Source organism: Mustela nivalis (assembly GCF_964662115.1).
Source record: "Mustela nivalis genome assembly, chromosome: 1".
Lineage (NCBI taxonomy): Eukaryota > Metazoa > Chordata > Mammalia > Carnivora > Mustelidae > Mustela > Mustela nivalis.
Genome location: NC_139020.1, coordinates 193253827 through 193277854, shown reverse-complemented (window position 1 = coordinate 193277854; position 24028 = coordinate 193253827). Strand labels below are relative to the sequence as shown.

The following is a 24028-nucleotide window of genomic DNA, read 5'->3' as shown; positions in this document are numbered from 1 at the left end:
AGACCCATCTTGCCTGTTGACAGCAGAACATGGCAGTTTACCTGATGGAGGTTTTATAGAATGTGATGCCCTGTCGCCCGGTGATGGACTTGATATAGGAGATGCCACCGGCAATCTCTGCCACGTGGCCCGTTCTCTGTAACGGCCCTTGCGTGCCTCCCCATCTCTGACCCTTGCACAGAATGTTGGGTTGGATTGCTTGACTCATTAATTCACAAAGGATTATTGATTTTCTGATGATCTATAGCTTCTTCGCCTTCAGGGTACAGAGAGGGGGCGGAGGTTGTTTGGAGGTTGTTAGAAGACAAAAGTGACTGTGTGCACCAGCCCCTGACTTCATTCCAGTCCCCTACCATTATCCTTGATTCATGCTCCTTTCCCCCCTCGTTCTGCTAATGGAAGGGATGGATCTCTGATTGCATATTTGGCTTTCGACTATGCTGCTTACAGGGTACCCGTACTACCAATCCTGTTATTGTTACCAGTTCTTATTTTTTAAATTTTTAAATTTTTTAAAAAGATTTTATTTATTTGACAGAGAGAGAGATCACAATTAGGCAGAGAGGCAGGCAGAGAGAAGGGGGGAAGCAGGCTGCCCGTTGAGCAGAGAGCCCGATGCAGGGCTCCATCTCAGGACCCTGAGACCATGACCTGAGCTGAACACAGAGGCTTAACCCACTGAGACATCCAAGCGCCCACCAGTTCTTATTTTTGATGGCCCATTGGGTGAATTGGTCTCTTTAACGTAAGTTGCAGTTATTGGTGGTCAGAGACAGGAAAAGGGAAAATAAGACATATTTTAAAAAGATGGATTATAATTGTAGACCTAATAATCAATGCAGATATTATACAGATATAGTAATTTTTATAGGAAATTACTACATATGACAGCAGCGCCCTCCCTCCTCCCCTCCCCTCCATACACAGCTTTGCCTTCTGTGGTTTCAATTATCCGTGGTCAACCGTAGTTTGGGAGTAGACACTCCTCTGCCTGACATTTTGTCAGAAGGTCAGTAACCTAATGCTACGTCACGATGCCTGTATCACTCACCTCACTTCATCTCATCATGTAGGCATTTTAATCTCATATCATGAAAACCAAGTGCAGCCCAAGAGGGATATTTTGAGAGAGACCACACCCACATAACTTGTTACAGTATGTTATTACGATTGTTCTATTTTGTTATTATTTTGTTAATTTCTTACCGTGCTTAACTTCTAAAGTTTATCATAGGTAGGTATGTGTAGGAAGAAAAAAACATAGTATATAGTATTCGTAGGGTTTGACGCTATCTGTGGTTTGGTTTCAGACACCCCTTGTGGATAAGGGGTGACCGTTGTATTGAAGTTGCAAAGATACTGCATATGTTAGCTTGGGATTTTCAAACAAAACTTGGTCATTGGACCAATTGAAACAATCCTAATTTCCTTTACTTGTTCTAGTTTTCTTTGCTCCCAGAATGGATCCCTCTTTACCGTACCATGAAACACAGTGTGCATATGGACACGGACAGACACACACAGACACAGACATTCCAGGTCTTGGGGAGAAGGGAAGAGAAGAGTGATTCCCATGGAACCATATCTGTTGGATCAAACCTTGTTTGGAAAAGATGAGTCATAGGACTCAAGCAGACATATGTCTCCCACCTGACCGCTGTTTAAGATTCCTTTTGTAGATCGGACATACATTACAGAGTATGTAATTTAAGAGAAGAAAATACTTTCCTAAAGTTGAACTTGAGAAGCCTGTGGAACAAATCTACACACAACTAGAGTAGTTCGTGTTGTACTTTGTCACTGTTTTGATACCTGGTCTATCATGTAAGGTTAGCATTGACATCTGACTGCACAAGCTCAGGTTTCCCGAAAGCCCTTAGTGTTCCAGTCAGTTTTATACCAAACCTCTTTACTTGAACAGCAGAACCGGTAAACTCTTTCAGTCAAGGCTTCTAGCCTTATAATTTCTCTGCCGAGAACAGTTCCAGCAGCTCTCAGGTGCAGTAAAATTGATGAACGGCCCCCAGAAAGTGAAATCTCTATACGAGAGCTGGGGAATGGAGATACGGACATGGTTGGCATGGTTCTAGGAGTCTGTTTTAAGAACAACTTTTGCTTGTGGAGAGGATTCTCCACCACATCTCTCTGATGTCGGGAAGGTGGCGTTTTCAGCAGAACGTGCTTCCCGGAACATCACTAAACTTCTATGGAGAAAGTTCTGAAGAGTGTCGAGTACGGAAAGGAGACAGCACTTGGTGGATCTTCTAATTCTCCATGTTGAGTTTCGTTTTTCCAGGCTGTTTGCCAAGAGCATTGCTCAGGCTGAGCATGCACTCTTCACCCACATACGTATTCTCCCACTCACCAGGACCATCTAATAATTGCAAATGCTTAAAACGAGACTGGCGTTCACAAAGTCTAATGAGCTATGAGGAAACTATGTCCACGTACCAGTGGCTATCCGGGTGGATGGCCTCCCGTGGCTCATCTCCATGACCTCATCCTATCTTGCCTGTCCTCCCTTCCTTCACCCATTTCCCTTGTCTTCCTCCTCATCCAGTTGTACAAGAGGCATTTGCTTGGGCTTTGTCCTGGGTTTGGGTTCCTCTCCTCTCCTTTGTCCTGCCTGCCGTTCCTGTGAGTGAGCTCACTCATTCCCGCGCTGTCTTTTTTCATGGTTCCCCCTAGCTTAGGGTGTGGGGACATGCCATTCTCTTTGCCTGCTGGTTTCTCCTCTTCAGTTCCCCCTCCCCTCTTAACATGATCATTCCTTACCCCCCCCCCCCCCATTCTCACAGTGGTTCCTCAGAGAAGTCTTTTCTCTCAGGCTCATTTTGGTCTCCCTTGTTGGATGCTAGTTGTTGAGGTGTATAATGACACGTGTGCTCTATACTTTTATCCGATGAGTATCTCCCCGAAAAACTCTTAGCTCTGTGGGGGAGGGAGAGGATGTCGCTTCTGCTCTTTAGAATGGTTCCACCATTTAGCACAGTACCTGGCACATAGTATTTCCTAAATATTTAAGACAATCTGTAGTTATTGTTTAGTAGCTTAATAGTCTTTTCCTGGCAATGTCACGATCTGGTTGAAAGCATTGTTTTTCTTCTAATGATACTGGATTTCCTAATGGATGCTGTTTCGTTGGCTTGTTTCCTGAAAAGAAATGGATTCCAAATTCCTTATTCTACTGAAGAGTTACTTATGTGAAATCTCTCATTGGGCACCATCTTCAAAACCCTGGTTTTCGTGGCAGAGTGTGTTCACGTATATGCAACTGTGCTATGGAATGTGTTGCTGAGTCTGTGCAGTTTGGTGGCCCTTCTGAAGTTTCACATTGGGATGTTCACACCTAGGGTCTTGGCTCCTGGACCCTCAGGAAGCCTAGCGCAGAGGACATGCTCAGCTGTTGTTAGCTGCTAACATGATTGAGTAGGCGGTTGGCTTGGGCTGAAAAGTCAGCTCTTCTGCTGTCAACCTCAGCGGTGAATTCAGGTTCTCCACCCCAGGAATCCACCATTCATGGTCCTCATCATAAGAGCCTATCTAAGGGCAGTTCCCTTCAAGAAGCCTTGGCCTAGTAGCTTACCTGTCTCTGGAGGTTGCGTGCAGCTCACTTGTTTTCTGGTGGGCCGGTCCTGTGCCCACACGGGGCCATAACGTGGTGAGACCAGTGGCTTCCTTAGAGCTAGTGCTGTCCCAGGGGCCGTGAGGGCACTGACGGGGTAGAGCAGAGAAGACAGTGCTGTACTGGGCCCTGTAGCAGTCAGACCAGAAGGGGTAGAGTCAGAGGGTGCAGGCTGCAACCTTGAGGAGGAACAGGGACACACAGGGGGTTAAGAGGAGTCATTGTTCCCTGAGAGATCACAGGGAGTATATTTACCCTGAAAAAACAGGTGTGACCCAGGCAGCAGGTGATGCCAAGCCCTGCTTTAAAGACTATACAGAAAGAAGCCCCTACCATGGTCATAGCAACCTCATGAGGTCATTGGTATTATCAACCCCGCATTTCTCAGATGAAGAGACTGAAGCAGGGGATAGCTGTGACATCTTCTCCAAGGGCCCCTGGAGAGGAAGTGGAGAGGAAGTGGTGGACTTGGGATTCCCATCCAGGCAGTCCGTGGTCTTACCCCTGTGCTGTATGGTCTCCCCATCTCTCTTACCATACGTCAAGCCAGGATGAGACTTGGTTTGTACGGCACAACTGGGTTCCAAGGGCAGCCGTGTACAGAGGGGCCAAGAGAGTTCAAGTTGAGTGTGTTTTCTGTTGCTTGGCCCTACCCAGCCATGAGGTTGCAGGAGCCTCCCTGGAAGGGTCTAGGGACCCCTTGTCCAGATGGGCAGAAGTTCCCCTTTTGGAGGGAGATTGGGCTTGATGGTCATTAGGATTTGTGTTGTATGCATTCAGTATTGAAAACAATTCTCTAACCCAGGCCTTAGCAACATCTGCACATGGACATATTTGTCTGGATAATCCTTTGTCGTAGGGACGATTCTGTACTTTGTAGTATGTTTAGTGGCATCCTAGTTGTACCACTGGATACTAGGAGCAGCCTCCTCCTCCAACCTGCTTTTATTTTGTGAAAACCCAAAACGTCTCCAGACGCTACTAGATGTTCCTGGGGAGACATTGAGAACCACTGCTCTAAACGTACCTCTCCTCTTTTGTGGCAGGCCTGTATTGTGTTATTTTGACCACATCCACCCCAAGGGCTGCAGGGTAGCCTGGTGAGGGCCCTGGGGTTATCAGACCCTTGAACACTCCCCTTCTTTATTTTGGTGGTCCAAAGGATGAACTGTTTTGTGCTTAAGCCTCCTGAAGGAATAATGAGAAGATATATCCCTTTGTCACCTATAGAATGATCTCACTGTGATTAGAAAGAAACAGTTACAATTTTACATTAAAAAAAAAAAAAGCTGTGCGGATATAATCCACAAGGTAAATCATGGTATTTGGGGGAAGTGGGATTAAGGGTTTTCTTTTTGTTGTTATTTTCTGTTTGCTTCTATCTATGTTCTGATAGTTCTTCCGACAGTGAGAACATTTTGCTTTCATAATAAGAAAAATTCTCATTTTACTAGAACTTGGGTTCTGGAGCCAGCCTTCCTAGACTTGAATCCATCCTTACCTACTTTCTCTTTTTCACCATCTCAGACCTTGCTTCTTCCTGTTTTAAAAGCAGCATCGCATAACAAATTTAGAAAACTGGAAAAATTGAACCCAAATTCTACCATACCCCAGCTATGGTCTTAAGAATTTTTTGGTGACCCCACCCACTGTCTTTTGCTTTGGGTTTTGACATAGCTTTAGTTATAAACTTAACGCACTTCACTTAGCATTATTTTTTTTTAAGATTTTATTTATTTATTTGACAGAGAGAGATCACAAGTAGGCAGAGAGGCAGGCAGAGAAAGAGAGAGAGGGGGAAGCAGGCTCCCTGCTGAGCAGAGAGCCTGATGAGAGGCTCGATCCCAGGACCCTGAGACCATGACCCGAGCCGAAGGCAGAAGCTTTAACCCACTGAGCCACCCAGGCGCCCCCACTTAGCATTATTTGATGAGCAGATTTCTCTGATGGCAGACAATGGGTGAACCATTTTTTGATATGGACATCTAGTAGCTGTGAGGAAAGCTGGGCTTGTTCAGTGGGTTGTTTAATTTATGTCTCAAGTGTAGCCTTCTGAGTTAGTCCTATTTCTCTTTGCATGTTATGAGGCATTTATTATACTTTTATGTCAGTGATTACTAAATTTCTTTGAACTCGACACTTTATATATTTTTAATCACACAAATAATACATGAATGTATGGTCTTTGTGAAGAATTCTAATAACCCAGTGGTATAAAGTGGAGAAAATGATGATGCCCGTCAATTCTGCTCTAACACCATGGCCTGAGATAAATATTTTTTCCAGTTTAGTGTTTACCGTTCCCTGAAACATTTGAGAAATCATCGTTTATTGACAGAGCACCCAGAGAAACTCATCAACTACGAGCTTCACTTACACAGACAGCAGGGCCATCTGGGAGAATTAATTATTGCAGGAAATGTCCACAATGTGATGTATATGTTTAATATAGAGAAATCTTACATTGGATTGTGAATGTGTGTTGGTGACTGGACGGTCCACGGGACAGAGACTAGCAGTCAACAGGCAGATGCTCTTTACCCTCCATACATTGGCTAACATTTTCTGGGACCTCTTGCTATTCTTGGGGAGTGTGTAGGGACGCTGAACCTGTGTCCATGCGTTGGGAAGAGCACAGGGGGCTCTGAACCGAGGTGGGAAGAAGAGACCTCTTTTGTTCTTACTAACCTCTAACCGTAATGTATGACTTTATCTTAGAAATGTAGGTAACAAGCCACAATGGCGGCTGTGACTTTGTCACTGCCGGAAAGCACAGATATCTTCATATCGAACCAGAGCTGATACAGGCAGCTCCTGGCCGCGGGCACTCAGGCCTTGGTACTGGGCATGTGGCTGCTACAGACTCACCACGAGGTCTTGCCCTTCCGTGAGCCCATGAAGAAAGACCAACATTACCGCATCACAAATTTATGTTGTAGACATTTTGAAAACTGAATTTCAGTATAACTGGTTTATTTTCCTGTGTGTTTTCTTTTCTCTTTGAAAGGTCTCCTTCCAGGGCACCTGGGTGGCTCAGTTGGTTAAGTGTCTGTCTTTGGCTCAGGTCATGATGCCGGGGTCCTGGGATTGAGTCCCATGTTGGGCTCCCTGCTCAGTGGGGAACTTCCTTTCCCTCTCCCTCTGCTCCTTCCTTCCCTTCCTCTTTTCTCTCTCTCTCTCTGTCTCAAGTAAATAAATAAATAAAAATATTTTTTAAAAAAAGTATCATTCTGAGAAGGGGTCAGTGGGATTCACCTGATGCCAGAGTAGTGCCCCCAACCACCCCAAATCCCCATCTTAAAGGCGCTTCATAGCATGTTGATAAGAATAAAATGGATGTATTGGTTAATTTCCTTATATTTTCCTATGTACATATTAGGAGGAAAAATACTGGTAGCATAGTGATTTTGTGTGTATGAGAGAGAGCGAGAGGGAAAGAAAGAGAAAGAACGAGGCTGTGTGTGTGTATGTGTGAGAGAGAGAGAGAGAGAGAGAGAAACGGAAACCTTAGTTAACATTCCCTAGGACACTAGAATTCTTCAAACCACCACAGAAAAAACCCTATTTCGGGAATAATGTGTGGGCTTCTCTCCGCCTGTCTAGATTCCTCAGTTTTAGGGCTTTATCTCCATGCCTAGCAACCCCGAATGCCCGAGGATTCCAGTGCTTCTGCCTGTACGTCAGTGGGGGGGGGGGGGGGGAGCTGTCTGTCGGGGAAGCCGGCATCAGGGGACCTAAACGGTGAGGACGACCCTGGCTCTGTCCGCCCTGGCTGGGATGCTGGGAAGATAGGAGGTGAACGTCTGTCCCTTATTGGCCCAGGCTAGCGGCCGCCCTCTTGGTGCCTCGCACTCATATTATAGTAAAGATCGTAGCAGCGCCGGCTTTAGGAGTTAGTGGCAGATGCCAGGGAACCGTCCACACCCTCCAGCACATCTCTGCCTGCGGGAGAGGGGAGCCCTGTTCTTCTGTCTTGGGCTCCTCATGTGAAAGTGTATGAGGAAGATGTTGAGACATGGTTGGTATCTGGGTCCCAGAGTGTGCAAAGAAGCAGGCTCAGCGACAGATTTCATATGAAACATAGATTGCTGGCACCTCTTAACACATGGAAGGTTGGGGGCTCACTGGCTGCCCCTCACCCCACAAAGATCAGCAGCAGTGGAAAAGTAGCCACCATTGAAGGATGGGACAGAAGCTCTGCTCTTTGCCAAAGGCTCCAGCCCAGCTTCATTCCCTTACTGGGGACAACCCACCTAGCCTCGGGAAGCGTTTGAGTTAGAACATTTCTAAGTTCCCATCGGATTCTAACAGCATGAGCTGAAAGATTCTGGGGAGGAGTGCTCTATGCTGGGCTTGGGGAATTATGTCAGGAAATCTCTGGATTCTGCAGTGAGGGGCCGCTGAACCCCTGAAGGCTCCGATTCTGCTTTGCATCTCAGCATCGGGGCGGCTCTGCTCTAACACCTTCATTTTTGGACACTGTTTATGGTGGATAAAATGGGGTGTCCCCTGCTGCAACCTCCTGCAGCTCCTCTGGGCACACATGAGGCAAGGGGATGTTTGCAGGGAGGATGCTGGTGCTGTGGACTGTTTTCTTGTAGCTTCTGAGGTCGGCATCCGGTAACAGAATCTTCCCCCCCCCTCCCTTTGTACAGAGGAGACTGAGTTTTCAGCTCTTCCTTTGAGTAGGACGGAGAGCAGGTTCATACTATTGGCCATGGTCCCACCGCAGTTCTCCACGATTCCTCCAGGAAAAGCTAGGGTCCAGCTGTGCCGTAAACCAGGACCTCTCTGTTCAGCTTGGGATGGATGGAGTTAAAGTTCTATTCAGCTGCAGGGTTACCTAACCTTCATTGCAGCTTCTGGCTCTGTAGGTACAGAAACCACTTGAGTAGCTGCAAATAGTATTAGCTCTAAGCTTGTTACGGATCTTGCAGACTCATTCATCGATTCCTTCGATTTCCAGGACATCTTGGATATGGAATTAAAGAGACTTTAGTTAAGCCAATTAACTTTTGTGGCGCCTGGGCAACTCATACGCATGCTGGAGAAGGTCACTGATGTTACTCAAATAGCAGTTTTATTTGAGTGGGGATTAAGGAAATCGGACAGAAGGTCTAAGAATTGTTTATCATGGGTTCCTTTCTGGGTTGTATATCTTGGCCTTTAACATCCGAGCCTGACCGTAATTACACACACAAGTGATTGGATCATATTATCCTTTCTGTAGCTGGTGACTTGATTGTCCTAGCTCTAAATTATCCATCTTGTAGATGCTTCCCGGCCAAAATTTTAATCGAAGGTTTTCCTCTACCTACAGCTTATCAAGCTTTTCAACTGAAGTGTGGCGGTGAAGAGTATAGACTCCAAGGTCATGCTGTCTGGGTTCGAGTCCCAGCTCTGGGACAGCAGCACAGACAGCTCGCAGGTCCTGGATGATTTCGGTCTCCATTGGCACGGTGTGGCCTTAGAGCCTGGACATGGCTCCCCAGCCTCCTGTTCCCTTTCCTGCGCCCTGGTGTGTTGGGTTGGGCCCAGCGGCTCGCGCGGGTTCCTGGAATGTGGGCAGAGTGGCAGCATGCCGCTTCCAGGCTGAGGAAGCAGGTGTGTCTTCTCCTCGCCCTCACTACCCACCGGCTTGCTGAATGCAGAAGCCTCCAAGGCCCGAGGGAGAGCAGAGTCACGTGATGGGACGATCCTGGGTCCCTGAATCACCATGTGGAAGGCTGCAGGCAAGGATGGGGTCACTGTAGAAATGAGGAATAAAGGTCTATTGCGTGAGACCGCTGAGACGTGGGGATATTTTTGTTATAGAGGCTACTGCTCCCATAATGAATAAAATAATCAGTACCAAGTACTGGTAGTGTAATCCTGGGTAACTTGGCTAATCTCTCTGTGCCTCAGTCCCTAACCTGTAGAATGGGAGGGAACAGTATCTCTCTGACCCAAACTTAAGTGCTGGTTATTATTAAAAATAAATTATGTAATAATAATAATTAATAATAAAATTATTTTTATTGTCATTGTTGCTATTTCCTTGGATCCTTGGGGAGCAAGACGGGTGAATTATTTTACATTGGAACACCAGAAAAATGTGTTTGGAAAGAGTAGGCTGGAGAAAATAATCTATTTCAAGTCATCCGGGCTTTGTAAAGTAATGTTTTATTATTTGCAGTTTGGCTGTGTTTAAATTTGCTGGTGTATATAAAATGCACTCGTAAATGCATACAATGCACAACACATGTGGACCTGTAGTCATTATTTTGGCTTTTAGTGTTGTGAGGATGTAGGTACAGCATAAAAATGTGCATTTCAGAGCCTCAGATCCCATGCAGTAATCCAGAAAATACCCAAGAGTTGGATTTTTTTTTTTTATAAGAAGCCTCAAAATCATTTGGTTTTGTTCAGTAGGAAGATGACTCCCTGTTTTAAAGCAGTATAGAATGTCACCACGTTTGGGCAAGGATGGTTGTATCAACAGCTGGTTTTGTAGCTTGCCTCTGTCTGAACTCCCCTCGTGTAAAACAGGAAATCGAATGCAACACTCACACTCAGTTTTATCTCCAGAGCTAAAATGTATCAGTAACATTTGTCCAGTTGACTGTGTTGAACAGTAAAAGCTTATGAGACTTATCAAGGTTAGAAAAAAAAAAAAAGGCAGATAGACAGTAAAACAGGGAGAGGAGAGATATCTATCTTTCAATTCAGGACCTGACAAACAAGAGTACTGGAAATCTGTGAGAGACCACCCACCGCCAAGCCAGCTGCCCTGAAGGGAAGGTCCCTGGAACACTGTGATTTAGGAGGGCACTCCAGAAAGCAAGTGGGGAATAAGGATGCTAGGGCCATAAGGGCCAGGGGGCCCCGGTAACTCTCATTGTAGTGCTCCTTCGAGGTGAGGACCAGAAGGCACCTGGAAAAGTCATTTAGACCAGACCACGACCTCCATCTCCCAGCTGGAGGATCTTAGTAATATTTTGAGCAAACTCTGCTCCCTTCAGTGGTGACCCGTATCCATGCTTTTCTCCCCATGGAGCAAGAACTGCTTACAGGTGGTTGTCCAGGTCCCACAGGTGGTGTCCACGTGCCGCAGCCCTGCAGAGGTTGGAGCCCAGCTGCTTCCTCCCCACCGTCTGTTTGTTCTTTGGGTTGTAACGTGGTACCTCATCTTTTCTCCTTCGTTCCTTCCTCCCTGGGGTCTCTACTTCTCCTGCAAATTGTCTCTTATTCTGATGGCTTTGACAGAGAAGAATTGCATTCCATAAAGTTTTTCCCCACCTACCTAGATGTGGAAGAGCACCGGATGAATTGTGGGTGGTTTTTGGACCTTGGAGACCCTTGATTGGAATTACCTGTGTGAAGCAGAATTATTTGTACAAAATGGCACTTTTCATTTTCAAATAGAAAAGTATTCCTCTGTGACCTACAGTGTTGTGCATTCAGTTAGGTTCGTTGTTATGGTTAAGAAGAAGCGTTCCTAACATCAGCTTAAAGGATTTGGAAGTATATTTACTTAGAAACATAATTGCTTTGGAGTGTTGTATTTTGAAGTGACACTTCTGTATGCAATAATTGAGTCGAGAGGAATACTAAGTGCATTTATGTCATAATAAGAAAATGACACTGCCTATAAGAAGAGAATCCAAAAATTGTAGATGATTAGTTTTTACTGCAACACCTTTAGTGCCATATCTAAAAACTGTCATTTCTACTGTGTAAATAGAGACTTCTAGCATCCGGTTCCTGCCGGCAGAGAGTCATTCCCCAAAGAGTTACTGTTGAAGACCCCTCAGTGCCTTGGGAATGTATTTGAAAAATACCATTGCCCAGAGCACCGTTCAGGGCTAGTTCATCAGTTAGACTGTGAGCGTTGGTTCAGAGTATCTTCTGGTTGAGGCAAGAGAATGACCATTCTCAGATGTTATAGAACAAATGTCAGAATTTATGACCACTTCCGCCAACACCATCACCATTTGGGAGGGCACTACGCCATATCCAGCATTCTGCTGGGTACTTTACACACTTGACCCCCTTGGATCATCCTAAGCACACTGTGAGGTCTGATGTCATCCCGTTTACTGATGCAGGAAAGGAGGCTGAAGGAAGCTGAGCAGCTTGTCACATAGCTCGTGAGTGGTGACGCTTGAACTTAGTGTGCCTAGCTGAGAAGTCCCTGCTCTTAGCACATTACCAAGCTGCCTAGCAAATGGAATGCCTGTTGTTGATCTTCCTGTATCTTGAACCCCAGCCAGTGATTCTAAGCCAAGCAGGATGCTGCTACCAGGTTCCAAATCAGTAGTATTCCAGCAAAATCCATGGGGTTTCTTTCCCGCCCATCCCATCGTGGTCAACCACCTCTGCTAGGAATGAGACAGAGCAGGAACTGCATTACCTTCTCCCCATTGGAGGGGTATCTCATGAGTTTACACATGTCTAAAGAGACTCTCCCCTCCCCTTCTATCCCTTCTCCCCATCCTACTCTTGTTCCCACTGTCCACCAAGCCTTGATCACAGATGCCCTGCCTCTGTTTATCAGCCACCTTGTGATGGTTCATGACTGTCTCGGGAGATTAATAGCATATTTCATAGACTTCATCTTCCAGGAGGCAGGGAATTATACGTGGTGTACAGTCATCCCCTTTTCTTCACCCCTTGGCAAATTCATTGTTTTATATCCTTCCCTGGAACCTTTTACCTCCCTGGTGACTGTGATGTCCTTCCTGTTCCTGGCCAAGTTTTCACTGTTTATAGGATTGTTGATTTGCTCATAACTCCTAGTCCTCAACCCTTCCTACTCAAGGAGAAATATATGTCTGTGCTTTATAGACTGCTACGCACTCAGTAGAAGACACACAATGCCTTCCCACAGATGGCAGATGTGATCAACCTGCACGGCACACAGGTGTGACCTTGGAAGGAGAACTATGCAGAATGGCCAGGTGGGATATCAGGGCTCAAGTTTAGATAGAGATGATCCAGGCATCTCTGTTCCAACTTGCTTATTACCTATTTTTAACAAAATGGGCCACAAATTGGCTTCTGTCTACCCCCAGGGAATACACGTGTTTGCCAATAGTTCTCTGTTCCCTCCACCCGCCTGGCACATGTAAGCTATTTCCAAATATTTGTTGGATGAATGAAAATAGCAGTGAGTTCAATTTAGTTTCTGTGTGTGTGTGTGTGTGTGTGTGTGTGATCCTTATTTAAATGATGGGTTTAATGAGTTCAGCTTCTGTATTGTGGCTCCTTCAGAGCTAGAAGGAATGAGAATAAGATTGAAAATTGAACCTTAAAGTAGGAACATGAAGTATCTTAAGCTCTTATGTGAACGAACCACCTTTCAGGTTCTGAGCTGCACCTGTCTCCAGAGTTCCCTAGGGACAGGGTTTATTGCAGGGATCGGGGTCAGGGGGTTTCTAGGGAAGTGCTGGAGGCTTAGGAGAGGGATGGGGAAGCAAGCTGATTTCTCACCATTTCTCTCACATCATGGGCATTGAGGCAGGCTCCCTGGATTCTACTTGGGGATGGGCAGGTCTTTGCTTTGCCATCTCCTCCCCTGGACCTTCTGTCAGTCTTCATCTAGTGATTTAATGATGCTGAATCTAGAGATGTAATTTCAGGTTTTGCTGAGAAAATTTGGCCAAGAGACCATGTTCAGATGCAGCAGCTCTTTGGCTATGGGTAATGCCTGCATTCGTCTTCAGTGGGAGGCACTTTGTTCCTGCTGTAGCCACAGAGGTCCTCGGAGCCTCTCTCCCATGTTTGGCTTTTATCCCAATTAACTGAGATTGGCCAGAAGTCTCCGGACCCGAGTCCCCTCTTTAGGATCTGCTCCAGGTGACTCACTTCTAGATACGTAGTCATCACGTAGGGAAAAAAAAATGACCCAAATGTATGAACAGCATTAAGTGTTCTGACAGTGAAGTAGTGCTCTTCTCTTCCTGGTGTTTGTGTGAAATGATCTGGCAAAAGAGACGCTGCAGAAATAATGCATTTCTGTGTCTCCCTTCTCAAATGATGAATGTTCTTGGCTCATCATAAGATTTCTTGCCAAATGCTGATTCTGCTAACAGAAGGGATGGAAGCTTCAGATGTTCTCTTATGACAGAGGGAAGAAAAAGTCCCCAGCTTGCCCTCCTTCTGTGTTATGAACGCAGGGAGGTGTTCTTGGGAAGGGCCGTGCTCTGTCTCCACCCTGGTCTGGGCTGTGGGGCTTCAGTCTCTCTCTGGCCACTCCTTTGAGCCCAGGGGCAGCCCAGAGGCTGGGCACAGCCAAGTGAAGTGTACCGGTGTCCTCAGCCAACCTGTTGGAATTAGTCTCTTACATTAAGAGCTTCAGTTCAGGAAGGGTTAGCACGAACATACAGCACTCACTAGAATCCTCCGTGGCAGAAGGGCCAAGAGGGAAACACCAGAGCTTGAGGATTTGGAGCAGGCATTCCGTGCAGGCTCTGTGCCGGGGCTTTCACAGATGGTCCTTCTCCCACCCCCCACTCCCCAGGCCCTGGAAGAGGGCCTCGTGATCCCTGGTGCTCTGACTCACAAAACTGAGGCCCCGGAGGTTCAGTGACATGGCCAGCCAGTTGGCCAGCCCAGACTGCTGTGGTGTCCTCCTATCAGCCCTCTCGATGTCTTCCAGGGAGCCCCAGAAGGGCTCTGACCCTTGTGGCCTCCCCACTGTGCCGTCTCCCGAATCCTGACCACTCAGGCCCCTCAGCAACTTTTCTCCATCCGGTCTTCTTCCCTCCTACCCTTTCTGCACACCGAGGTTTCTCTAAAAGCACACGTGGGATTACCGAGTCCCTCGCACCCCTGAACCCTTCCGTGGCTCTGACTGTTGCCTAGCTCCATACCCCACCCACCTACCCAAATCAGGAGAAGGTCCAAAAATCTTACTCCTAACCCACTCCCTGATGGCCTGGCCCGTTAACTTCTTTGGCCTCGGCTCTCAGCAGAGTCCCTACCTTGGGCATCCGCGCACCAGTGAAGTGGAACAGGGGGTAGTTCCTTGAGCCCCAGCCAGCCTCTTATCCCTGAACCTCTGTCCCTGCTCTTCCCTTTAATGGCATGTTCCCTGTTTTGTCTCTCCCCTTCCCAACCCTGTCATCCGTTTAAGGGTCCAGGAAGCAGGGAGGCACTGTCTTGACCACCCCATCAGGGCACTTACCATGATGCTGTATCTTCTCAGCCCGTTCACTTATAAGAACACTCCTGACCAACAGACCACCAGCTTTCTTTAACTTTGCTTGTGCCTAGTATTTTGCCTGGTAGAGAGGAGACACAGTGTAGAAGTGGCACGTGCTGGGGACAGGATTCAAATCCCGACTGGCCTGACTCTTTCATGAGGTGCTGTGGTATCGCCTGCATGTCCTTTCTTCTGCCTTCCTTTCTGTGTTTATGGGGGCCTGCTGATTCCTTCCTGACTTCTTTTCCTGGTTGAAGGGCTGCTGCTGTTTTATGAAGCAGAGAAAATTGCTAGTACAGTCCTGGAAGCCTTAGGAAAGAAAGCGCCACTGCCTACCCAGCAGTGGGGGGAGGCAAATCCTGAGGGAAGAAGCGTGTGGGGTGATTTGCCTCCAGGTCTTTCTTGGTACCTTGGAGAACAAAAGACATTTTGTAGCTCAAACACAGCCAGGGAGTGATTTATAATTAAGGCTCCACATCTCCTTTCAGAGCGGGCTTGCTCTTTTCTCTCTGGATGTTTTTATTCTCAGGAGCTATGTTTGCTCCTCTGAGGCCAGGCTTCAAGCTCAGCCCCTCAGTGGCCCTCTGAGGGACAGAGTCCCCTGCTGCGACGTCCGATGTGCCCCAGCTGTGGGAGCAGCTGCCCGCACTCCTTGAACAGGTGCTGTCTCTGGCTTTTGGTAATTGACTCTTTTGGTGAGTCCAAGCCACCGTTGGCGACAAGAACAAGAAGACGGGTCATGAAGGCAGTGAAATGGGTCCTCTGAAACAAATTTGCAAATGTTTGGACTGTAGGTCCCTTACCCCCTGCCCCTGAGTTCAAAAAACGTAGCGATTAGAAGTCAGACCTCAATGGTTTTAAAGCTCACTCTAACCATTTGACTTCCAACTACTGTCTAAAACCTCTCTATGCCTCAGTTTCCCATCTGCAATTTGGGGATAATACCTAACTCTTGGGATGGCTGTGGCTGTAAGGATTAGACAAATTAATACGTGAAAAGCTTCCGGCACCATGCTGAGCCTGTGGTACACGGAGGACTCGTTTTACTGACTTCCTCAGGCTCTGCTAATGAAGACATGCTGCTTAATTACACAGATTCTAATTGAGACCGCATTTCCCTAAAGAAATCTGTTTATTAGGTGCCCATATGCTATTCGCACATAACTACAACTTTTATATTTTCTAATTTCCAAAATAGTATGTTCATTGTAAAAATTAGGAAATACAGGTAAACACAGAAAGAAAGAGAAAAATCCTTGGCGATCATATGGCCAGCTGTGAACATTTGGCATATGTTCCTTCTAGCTTAGTGTTCCTGGGTATGGGTGTATACGGCAGATGAGTAATTTAAAACAAAAAGTTACGGACTACTATCTGTAACATATTGTAACATACTGTGTGTGCACACTTCTTAGGTTCTTTTACACAATTTGGGATGGCTTTGTGGAATTCTGTTGTACCGTTGTAGCTTCCTTTATCTGGTTGCTGGGGGTTTTAAAAAAAAATTGCTTGGGTTTTTTTTTTTTCTTTTAGATTTTTTATTTTATTTTTTTAAATTTATTTGACAGACAGAGATCACAAGTAGGCAGAGAAGCAGGCAGAGAGAGAGCGAGGAAGGGAAGCAGGCTCCCCGCTGAGCAGGGAGCCCAATGCGGGGCTCAATCCCAGTACCCTGAGATCATGACCTGAGCCCAAGGCAGAGGCTTAACCCACTGAGCCACCCAGGCACCCCAAATTGCTTGGTTTTGTACACTAGGCACATTTTTAAAGGTTCTGGGTGGCTATGACCATCCCAAGCCATTAAGGGCTTGCATTTGACCAATGGCTATCACTGTGTTACTCTCTCTGTTCCTCAATTTCTTGATTCCAGCAAAGTGTAACATTTCCTGGTAAGAGTAAGGCATTAGGCTGTTCGACCCCATTCCTAGAGGCATTAACACATTTTGAAAAGCAGGATGATTTTTGCTTATGGGATAACTTCCCCTGGGTGGGGAGAAAGTAGTACAGGCTTGGCTCATTGGCAAAGGAGGACCCATTGCCGCACGTCCTGGGGGGAGAGGATTTCGGCTGGCAGAGGACTAGAACTGGTGAATGGTTACATTTGTCCCAGATCTGGGATTCCTAGCTTGGCAAGGAGGTTTGTATTGAGATTCTGATTAGCTAGGTCACCAGGCACAAGTAGGCCTGGGAGACCAGCCCTCTGTCAAGTCACTGGCTCATTTTCACCGAGGAGACTCATAGGAAGACAGGCTGCAGGGAGATCTCACTGAAACCTTGGGGGATGGTTATAGTGAAATAAATGGATTCCTTTCTAGAGGAAAAATACAGGCAAGAACGGATATGACCAGAATACTGGGGACCCTATCTATAAACCAGAAGATTCAGGTAAAGGCTAATTGTGAAATGCATTTTATTTTTCTTTAGTTTACGCCTCTAGATCACCTTTCATTACAGAGTTACTTAAGACAGATACTTATTATATCGACTCTGTAAATATTAGACAGGCAAATTTGTTTTGTTTTATTCACTTCTTGAACTTGGTAGTTTGGGTAGTGAATCTGCCTTGGGTATAGGCTGGCCTCAGCTGCTGGCTTTTGGAACACATCTGGCAGGCAGCAGAGAACCCCCAGGATTTTTGGCTCCAAAGACATTGGCTTGCATTCGAACTTAGGGAACATTTCCAGTGATTGTCCTTGAAGTTTTATTCACACGCCAGAGGACGCTGTTAGCTTGAGCTATGGTTGGTCTGGCTAGAGCTCCACATCTCAAGCCCACCCAGTCAACCTCTCAAGGGGTAGATAGGTCACCATTATGGGTCCCAGAATAATGTATCCGCGTCCCTACTTTCACCCTCCTAATACTGTAGCATTGAAATGGTTTTGCAGTGAGCCTCATTCAGAGAAGTCCTGTGACCGTCTGCTGTGGGCTGCTGGGTGAGCACAAGGACATGTCCTTGTCTCCAGGCCACACAAGCTACAGGGCCAGGAGAGAAGAGCACAGGGCGTCCTGGAGTGTCATTTACAACCCATAGTTCATTGACAATGTAGAGCAGCTCGGACTGTCCTACGAATAATGTAGCAGATGTCTGTCTTGGTCCAGACTCAGGCAGCCTAGAATAACATTTTGTATATTTCCTTAGGCTCACCTTAATTCTCAGAAATACCAAGTCCTCAGGCCCGACGTTTCAGCCAGAGGCCCCGATGCCCAGTCTGGGAGTCCCTTCCTGCCCTTCTCACATCTGCTCTGTCAGTGCCGGGCTCTGAGAGCTCTAGGCAGAATGCCCTCAGATACCAGGGATTTCACTGGAGTCTCAGGGGTCAAAAGGATTCTCTCTTATGTTCATTCCCGTAAGGTCCTTCTCTCTGTCCTCAAACCCTCCTCTTCTCTCTCTAAGACACCCAGTATTACTGCCTCAGTGGCCTTGGAAGGGAAGTGCTTTGTGTGTGTGTCTCTCACACACACACACACACACACACACAGACACACACACACACATACACCCTTCCTCTGGGCAAGGAAAAACAGTCTCCTCTCAGTTTACATTTTTTAAAGTAAAGAAGGGGAAATGGGGAGAAAACACAAATTTTTACTGTAACAATGATCTTTCCATTAAAAAGCCATTACATTTTCCACTTCAAAACTGACTCTCAAGGTCTTTAGAGCCAAGATAAGATGTAGAGCCCCTCATTTTTTTCTGAGTAGGAGATGGCGGTGAGGGGTTAGTAAGAGGTTCGGGTTCTCCGAACAAATAAGGGTTAATATCAAGGCCGCAGTAGTTTCAGTTCCTCAGCCTTTCATTAGCGACACAAATGTAAGGGATTTCTGTCAACACTGAAAGTATTCAAACTCCACTTGGAAGGTATTTACTAATAAACAATATTTCTTTCCCATGGGAACACAACTAAATCCTTAGTTAACCCACACTTTTGGGTCTCAGGATTCCTTCACACTCTTACAAAATACTGAGGACCCCCCAAGGGCTTCTGCTCATGGGGGTTGCATCTACTGACATTTGCCATGTTAGAAATTAAAATGCAAATATTTAAAAATTAATTCAGGCATAAAAACATGGTTATCATAAAAATAGTTATTTTTATGAAAAATAACTGTATTTTCCAAACAAACAAACAGAAAAAGTGGAGTGACACTTTTTTTGGGTGGGGGGGCAGTCTTTTTAATGGTTAAAGAGAAGACAGGTGGATCCTCGTATCTGCTTCTGTGTTAAGTCTGTTAGGATTTTTTGAAATCTAGGAAGAAAATCTGGTTTCATGTAGATATGCTGTTGGGGAAAAGGAGGACTTGCTGGGCCCCTGAAAGGGTCTCAGGGAACCCTCAGCGGATCATGGGGCACTTTGAGAACTGCTGGTGAAACGAGATACGTCACTAGCTAGATAAGTCACTAGGGTGTGGTGGGTTTTAAATGAAAGATTGGCTTGGAGAATTTGAGTAAATTATGGGCCAGATCAGTCACTTATGAACAGATGAGCCTGTTATGGTATATACAAAGTATTTGTTTTTATGGTTTTTGTACTTACTGTACATTCTCTTTTCTGTGAGCTCATTGAGGGTACATAGGAGGTCCTCAAAGAGCATTTAGTGGTTTGAAGTGAAACATTAAAATCCATAGCAAGGACTCTCTCATTATAAAATGTTTATGAGATGCTCTGCCATATGACTTTCTTCAGTATCCATTCCACCGTATGAGTTGGCAAACTTTTTCTATAAAAGAAAGTAAATATTTTAGTCTTTGTGGGTTATCCAGTCTCTGTTGTGACTACTAAACTTATTGAATATATAAACAAATGGGTGTGGTTTTGTCCCAATAAAACTTTATTTATAAAAATAGGTGATGGATTGAATTTGGCCCAAGGATTATAGATTGCCTACTCCTGCTATAATTTTACATTATAGTCATAGCATTTAAACTAATTTTCCCTAAGTCCCCAGTGATTGGCCATGAAAAAATTAAGTTAGTGATGTTCAAGGAGAAACCCCCCCCCCCCCACACACACACAAGTTAAATTTCTTCATTTTTATTTTATGACACATTTGGAATAGTCAGTTTCCAGTGGCACTGGCTGTGGAATAACTAATGAATCTGGGGATGTCCTCCAAAAGAAAGGCTGAGGGTGGTCAGGTTGGAAGTGTAGAGTGTTGATTTCAAGAGCTGAAGAGGACAGATGATGAACAGTTTGATTGCTATAGGGTTTTTCTTTCTTTTATTCCTTTCCTGGGTGCTTATTAAGTTTCTAAGAGATCCAGAGCCAATTTTCACATTTCTCCCTAGCTGGTTTAATAATTTTGAAGTACAGTCCCATATCTCCAAATCCAACAGAGGCAGTAACTGGAAGTGCTTCGAAATCATGAGTATGGTGTCTCATGACTTTTCTGTTGCCCTCCCTCCGTACAGAAATACAAAGAGTATGAGAAGGATGTTGCCATAGAAGAAATTGATGGCCTCCAACTGGTGAAAAAGCTGGCAAAGAACATGGAAGAGATGTTTCACAAAAAGTCAGAAGCCGTGCGGGTAAGTGTCTCTGGTTTCTACTCTGTGTTGCCCAAAGGCAAGGAGGTACCTTCAGACAACTGGCATTGATGATTCCAGCTCTCAAAGATCAGAGTTGCCTCAGCTCTTCTGGTAACACTTTATTTCTTTAGTTAGCCAGCAAGAGCATTACTAGGGGCACAAATGCCCTTTCTGGATAGGGTTCAGGTGCCAGTTTTCATCTTATAATCTTACGCCTTCAGTGGAAGTGCCACCAAGTAAACAGCCTCAGAGGATGGCTTGTGACTGTGTGATATGTTCACTCATTGCCAAAAGTCATTCAAAGGTACATTGTGGTTTGACTAAGCAACTATAAAAATTGTGAGCCATGATTGCCAAAATGTGGAGATGAGAATTCAATGGAATGAATGAGTCCAGATGAAGCTGGAGGTTCTCTTCACCTCTGTTGGAATATTATTATAATTGTGATGAATGTCTTCTCCACCAGGAGCTCCCTGAAATTTCATATTGTCAGCAGGATGAATCGAAATGTATCTTTTTGGATTTACAAGATGGCATCCAACTCTGTTCCTTCTTGTCTGCTAAATGGTGCGTCTTAGGTTCTTGCTTTAGAATATGTGAATGTTGTAACATCCCACATTTGTGCCACATTGGCACAGGAGTATGGGAAAGAATTGGAATCTGAAGAGTTCTTGATTTCTAACCTTTGGTCTGCTTACCTTTCAGTTTCAGTAGTTAACACTTTGCTGTAAATGGCCACTTCCTACATTAGCTTCTCTCACAATTCATTGGCCCATCAAAATTTTCACATGTTATTTCTGCTTTGGGCCTGACAGTGCCACATATCTGCTTGTCTCCAAAATATTTTTGTGCTATTTTGATTCAGGGGAGGAGGGCTGTAGTTTAGTAGTTAAGAGTGTGAAACTGGCTTGGGTTCCGTACCTGCCTTGGTCACTTTCTGAGCTTTGACCTTCAGTAAAACTGCCCCGCGTGCTTCAGTTTCCTCATGTGTAAATGGAAGAACACACAGGCTGTGTGACGATCAAATATAGTCAGGATTTCGAGCTACTTAGTACAGATCCTGGCACCTATACAGTGCTCAGTAAATGACAGCTTCTTACTGCCGCTATGACTATTAACCAAATAAGTTGAGACATTTTGGGGGGAACTCTGAAGTATCTCAGAAGAAAAAAAAAACTTTTTTGCTACAGAAATACTGCTCTGACAGCCAGCCCTGGTCACTTCATGGTGATTCCTGTGTGGTGTCCCTACGCCTCTACCTTAAAGCAAGTGAAAATCCTTTTTTTTTTTTTTTTTTTTTTTTTTGTAAGGGATCATTTATTTTATTTTTTAGAGAGAGAGAGTGGAAAGGACAGAGGGAGAGAGAGAGAGAATCTCAAGCAGACTTCCCTTTGACCATAGAGCCCCAAGCAGGGCTCGAACCCATGATCCCAAGATCAGGGGCCCGAGATCAGGACATGAGTCAAAACCAAGAGTCAGGTGCTTAACTCACTCTGCCACTCAGGGGCCCCAAAGCGAGTGATATTCTTTACAGACACAGTCGCCATTCATATCTACCACTCAGAACCTGAAATTAAAATGCAACAGCTGCCCCCCTCCACCGAAACCCACCATAATTACTATTTTCTATTTATACAATGAATGCCCCTTTGGTGGAACTTTAGGAATATACTGAAAAATGTCAAACAGAAAAATAGCACCTGAAAGGCAGGCTTGTGTTCTTGTGTTTCTTTCCTTCTAGTTTTTTTAAATTTGCAAGTCTATGCGTGTCCTTGGGTGTTTTTCTTTTTCAAATTTGCAGGTGCATTGCCAGTTTGCTTTTGTGTCCAGCTTCTTTCCACGTCTCTACACCATTGCAGTGGGAGCTGCTCTTGGCATCACTTTAGTGAATGATTTTCTTAAATGGCTGCATCCTATTCCAGTCTATGGGTGTGTCATGAAGGATTTTACTTTTCCTCCAAATATGGATGTTTAAGTTGTTTGCAAGTCTTGATATATATAATGCTGTGGTGAATCTTCTTGTATATTAATAATAGATCAAATGACTCAGCACCACTACCTTTGGTGTTCCTCTAAGGATTTTCCATGCACTCTCTTGTCCTTAGAACAGCCCCCAGAGGGAGGGATTATATTATTCCACTTTTACAAAAAAAGGTGAGAGAGGCATAAGTTAAGTCGCTTCTCCAGGGTCACATGGGGAATGAGGGACAAGCTCCAGGGACAGGGACCCAAGTCCACATTTCATCACCTATGTGCCCTCAGCATCCTGCAGGGTAATTCCCAAGTGCAGAAGCCAGTTCAGAGACTTGCTAATCTCATCTTCCCAGCTCTTTCTGCATGCGAGGACATTTCTCCCCAGATCAGGTCCTGCCACTTCCCAGTTCCTCCAGCAGCAGGGGCACGCGAGGGCTCAATTTGCCTGAATCCTCCCCCCAAAATTGAAATGTTTTATTTTGTTTTCAATACTCATAACAATGTTGTCAAATTGAGGGAAGGAAATGCTATTTTTGTTTCAACTCGGGTTTCCTTGTGAATCAAAGAACTTTAGAGCAGAAAAGGACACAAATTTCCTTAGTTTCTGCCTCTGCAATTGACAGATGAGGAAGCCTCCAGACCTGGCATTCCAGGGTGGAGTGGGGGTGGGACTTATGCAACACAGCAGGATGACACAGAGGTCCAGCCAGCTCCAGAACGCGGACTTGGCGCTCAGAGGCAGGGGGCCCACGTGGCAGCTGAAAGGTTGTTGAGAAGAGCTAAGGGACCAGTGGACCTCTTTTCCTCACTTACCCACGTGGACATGCTAGGAGGAGCAGGAGATTACCTACCCTGTGCTTAGTGAGTCTCGATGCACCAGGTCCTGTGCTAAGTAAGCACTCTGGCATCCTCCCTGGCAGGGAGATGCTGTTCCTATATCATGGATTTAGAGATGAGCATGCAGGCTTGGCAGGGGGGAGTCACTGGCCCAAGTCACATGGGCAAGCTCAGGGGAGTTCCTTTTGCTCCCCACAGGTAGGATTACGGTGCCTCTGGGTGTATCTGTGCCAAGTGTTTTGCACAGGGACTGGCGAATGGTAAGCTTTCATAAGTGTTTGCTCTTACATTGCTGGTGAAGGGAACTTAGAGTTTGTTAAGTATTTCATAATGAGAGAGTCTTACAGCTTTAAAAAGCTTCAAGGATGATGACAGGAAGGAACTTAATTTTGAACCCTTTTGTTTTCAGTGCATGATGTTTAAAAAAAAAAAAGATATGGTTGGTGCAGTTCCTTGAGAAGTTAAAAAAAAAGGTGCTCTATTTGGATTGAAATGTACTTAGACTGAAGGCATCCAGTTTCTCTGAACTGTGTATTTTAAAGTAGGTATATGAGGGCCTTTGGAAACACAGTTGATGCCATAAAATCTGGGTTAACTGGTCCAGGGGTTTGTGGCACTCCCTGTTCCCAGTCTTTAAGTGGGAAAGAGGGCTTGTATGTCAAATTGGGTTTGGTTTGGAGGCAGTTTTGCTGTTGAGATGGATCTGGTCCCACTGTGGGCCAGGAATGCTACTGGCAACAGTCATGTGCTTTGTGGCACTGGGACTGAGAGGAGATGGCCACGGAGAGACCCCCTGGATGTTGCTTTCTGTGGAGGCCAAGGAACAGTAGGTGTGACTGTTTTTCATATGGTAATGAGACCTCAACTAGGAAAGGTTGGT

General features: G+C 45.5%; 1 protein-coding gene across 1 annotated transcript in view; it reads left to right on the top strand.

Annotated features, from left to right (window-relative positions):
- Positions 1-24028, top strand: part of CACNA2D3 (calcium voltage-gated channel auxiliary subunit alpha2delta 3) — a 477844-nt gene that overhangs the window by 153706 nt on the left and 300110 nt on the right. The window contains exon 3 of the mRNA XM_082725822.1: positions 20221-20337. Within this exon, the coding sequence (XP_082581948.1) occupies positions 20221-20337 (117 nt within the window). The remainder of the gene's footprint in view (positions 1-20220; positions 20338-24028) is intronic.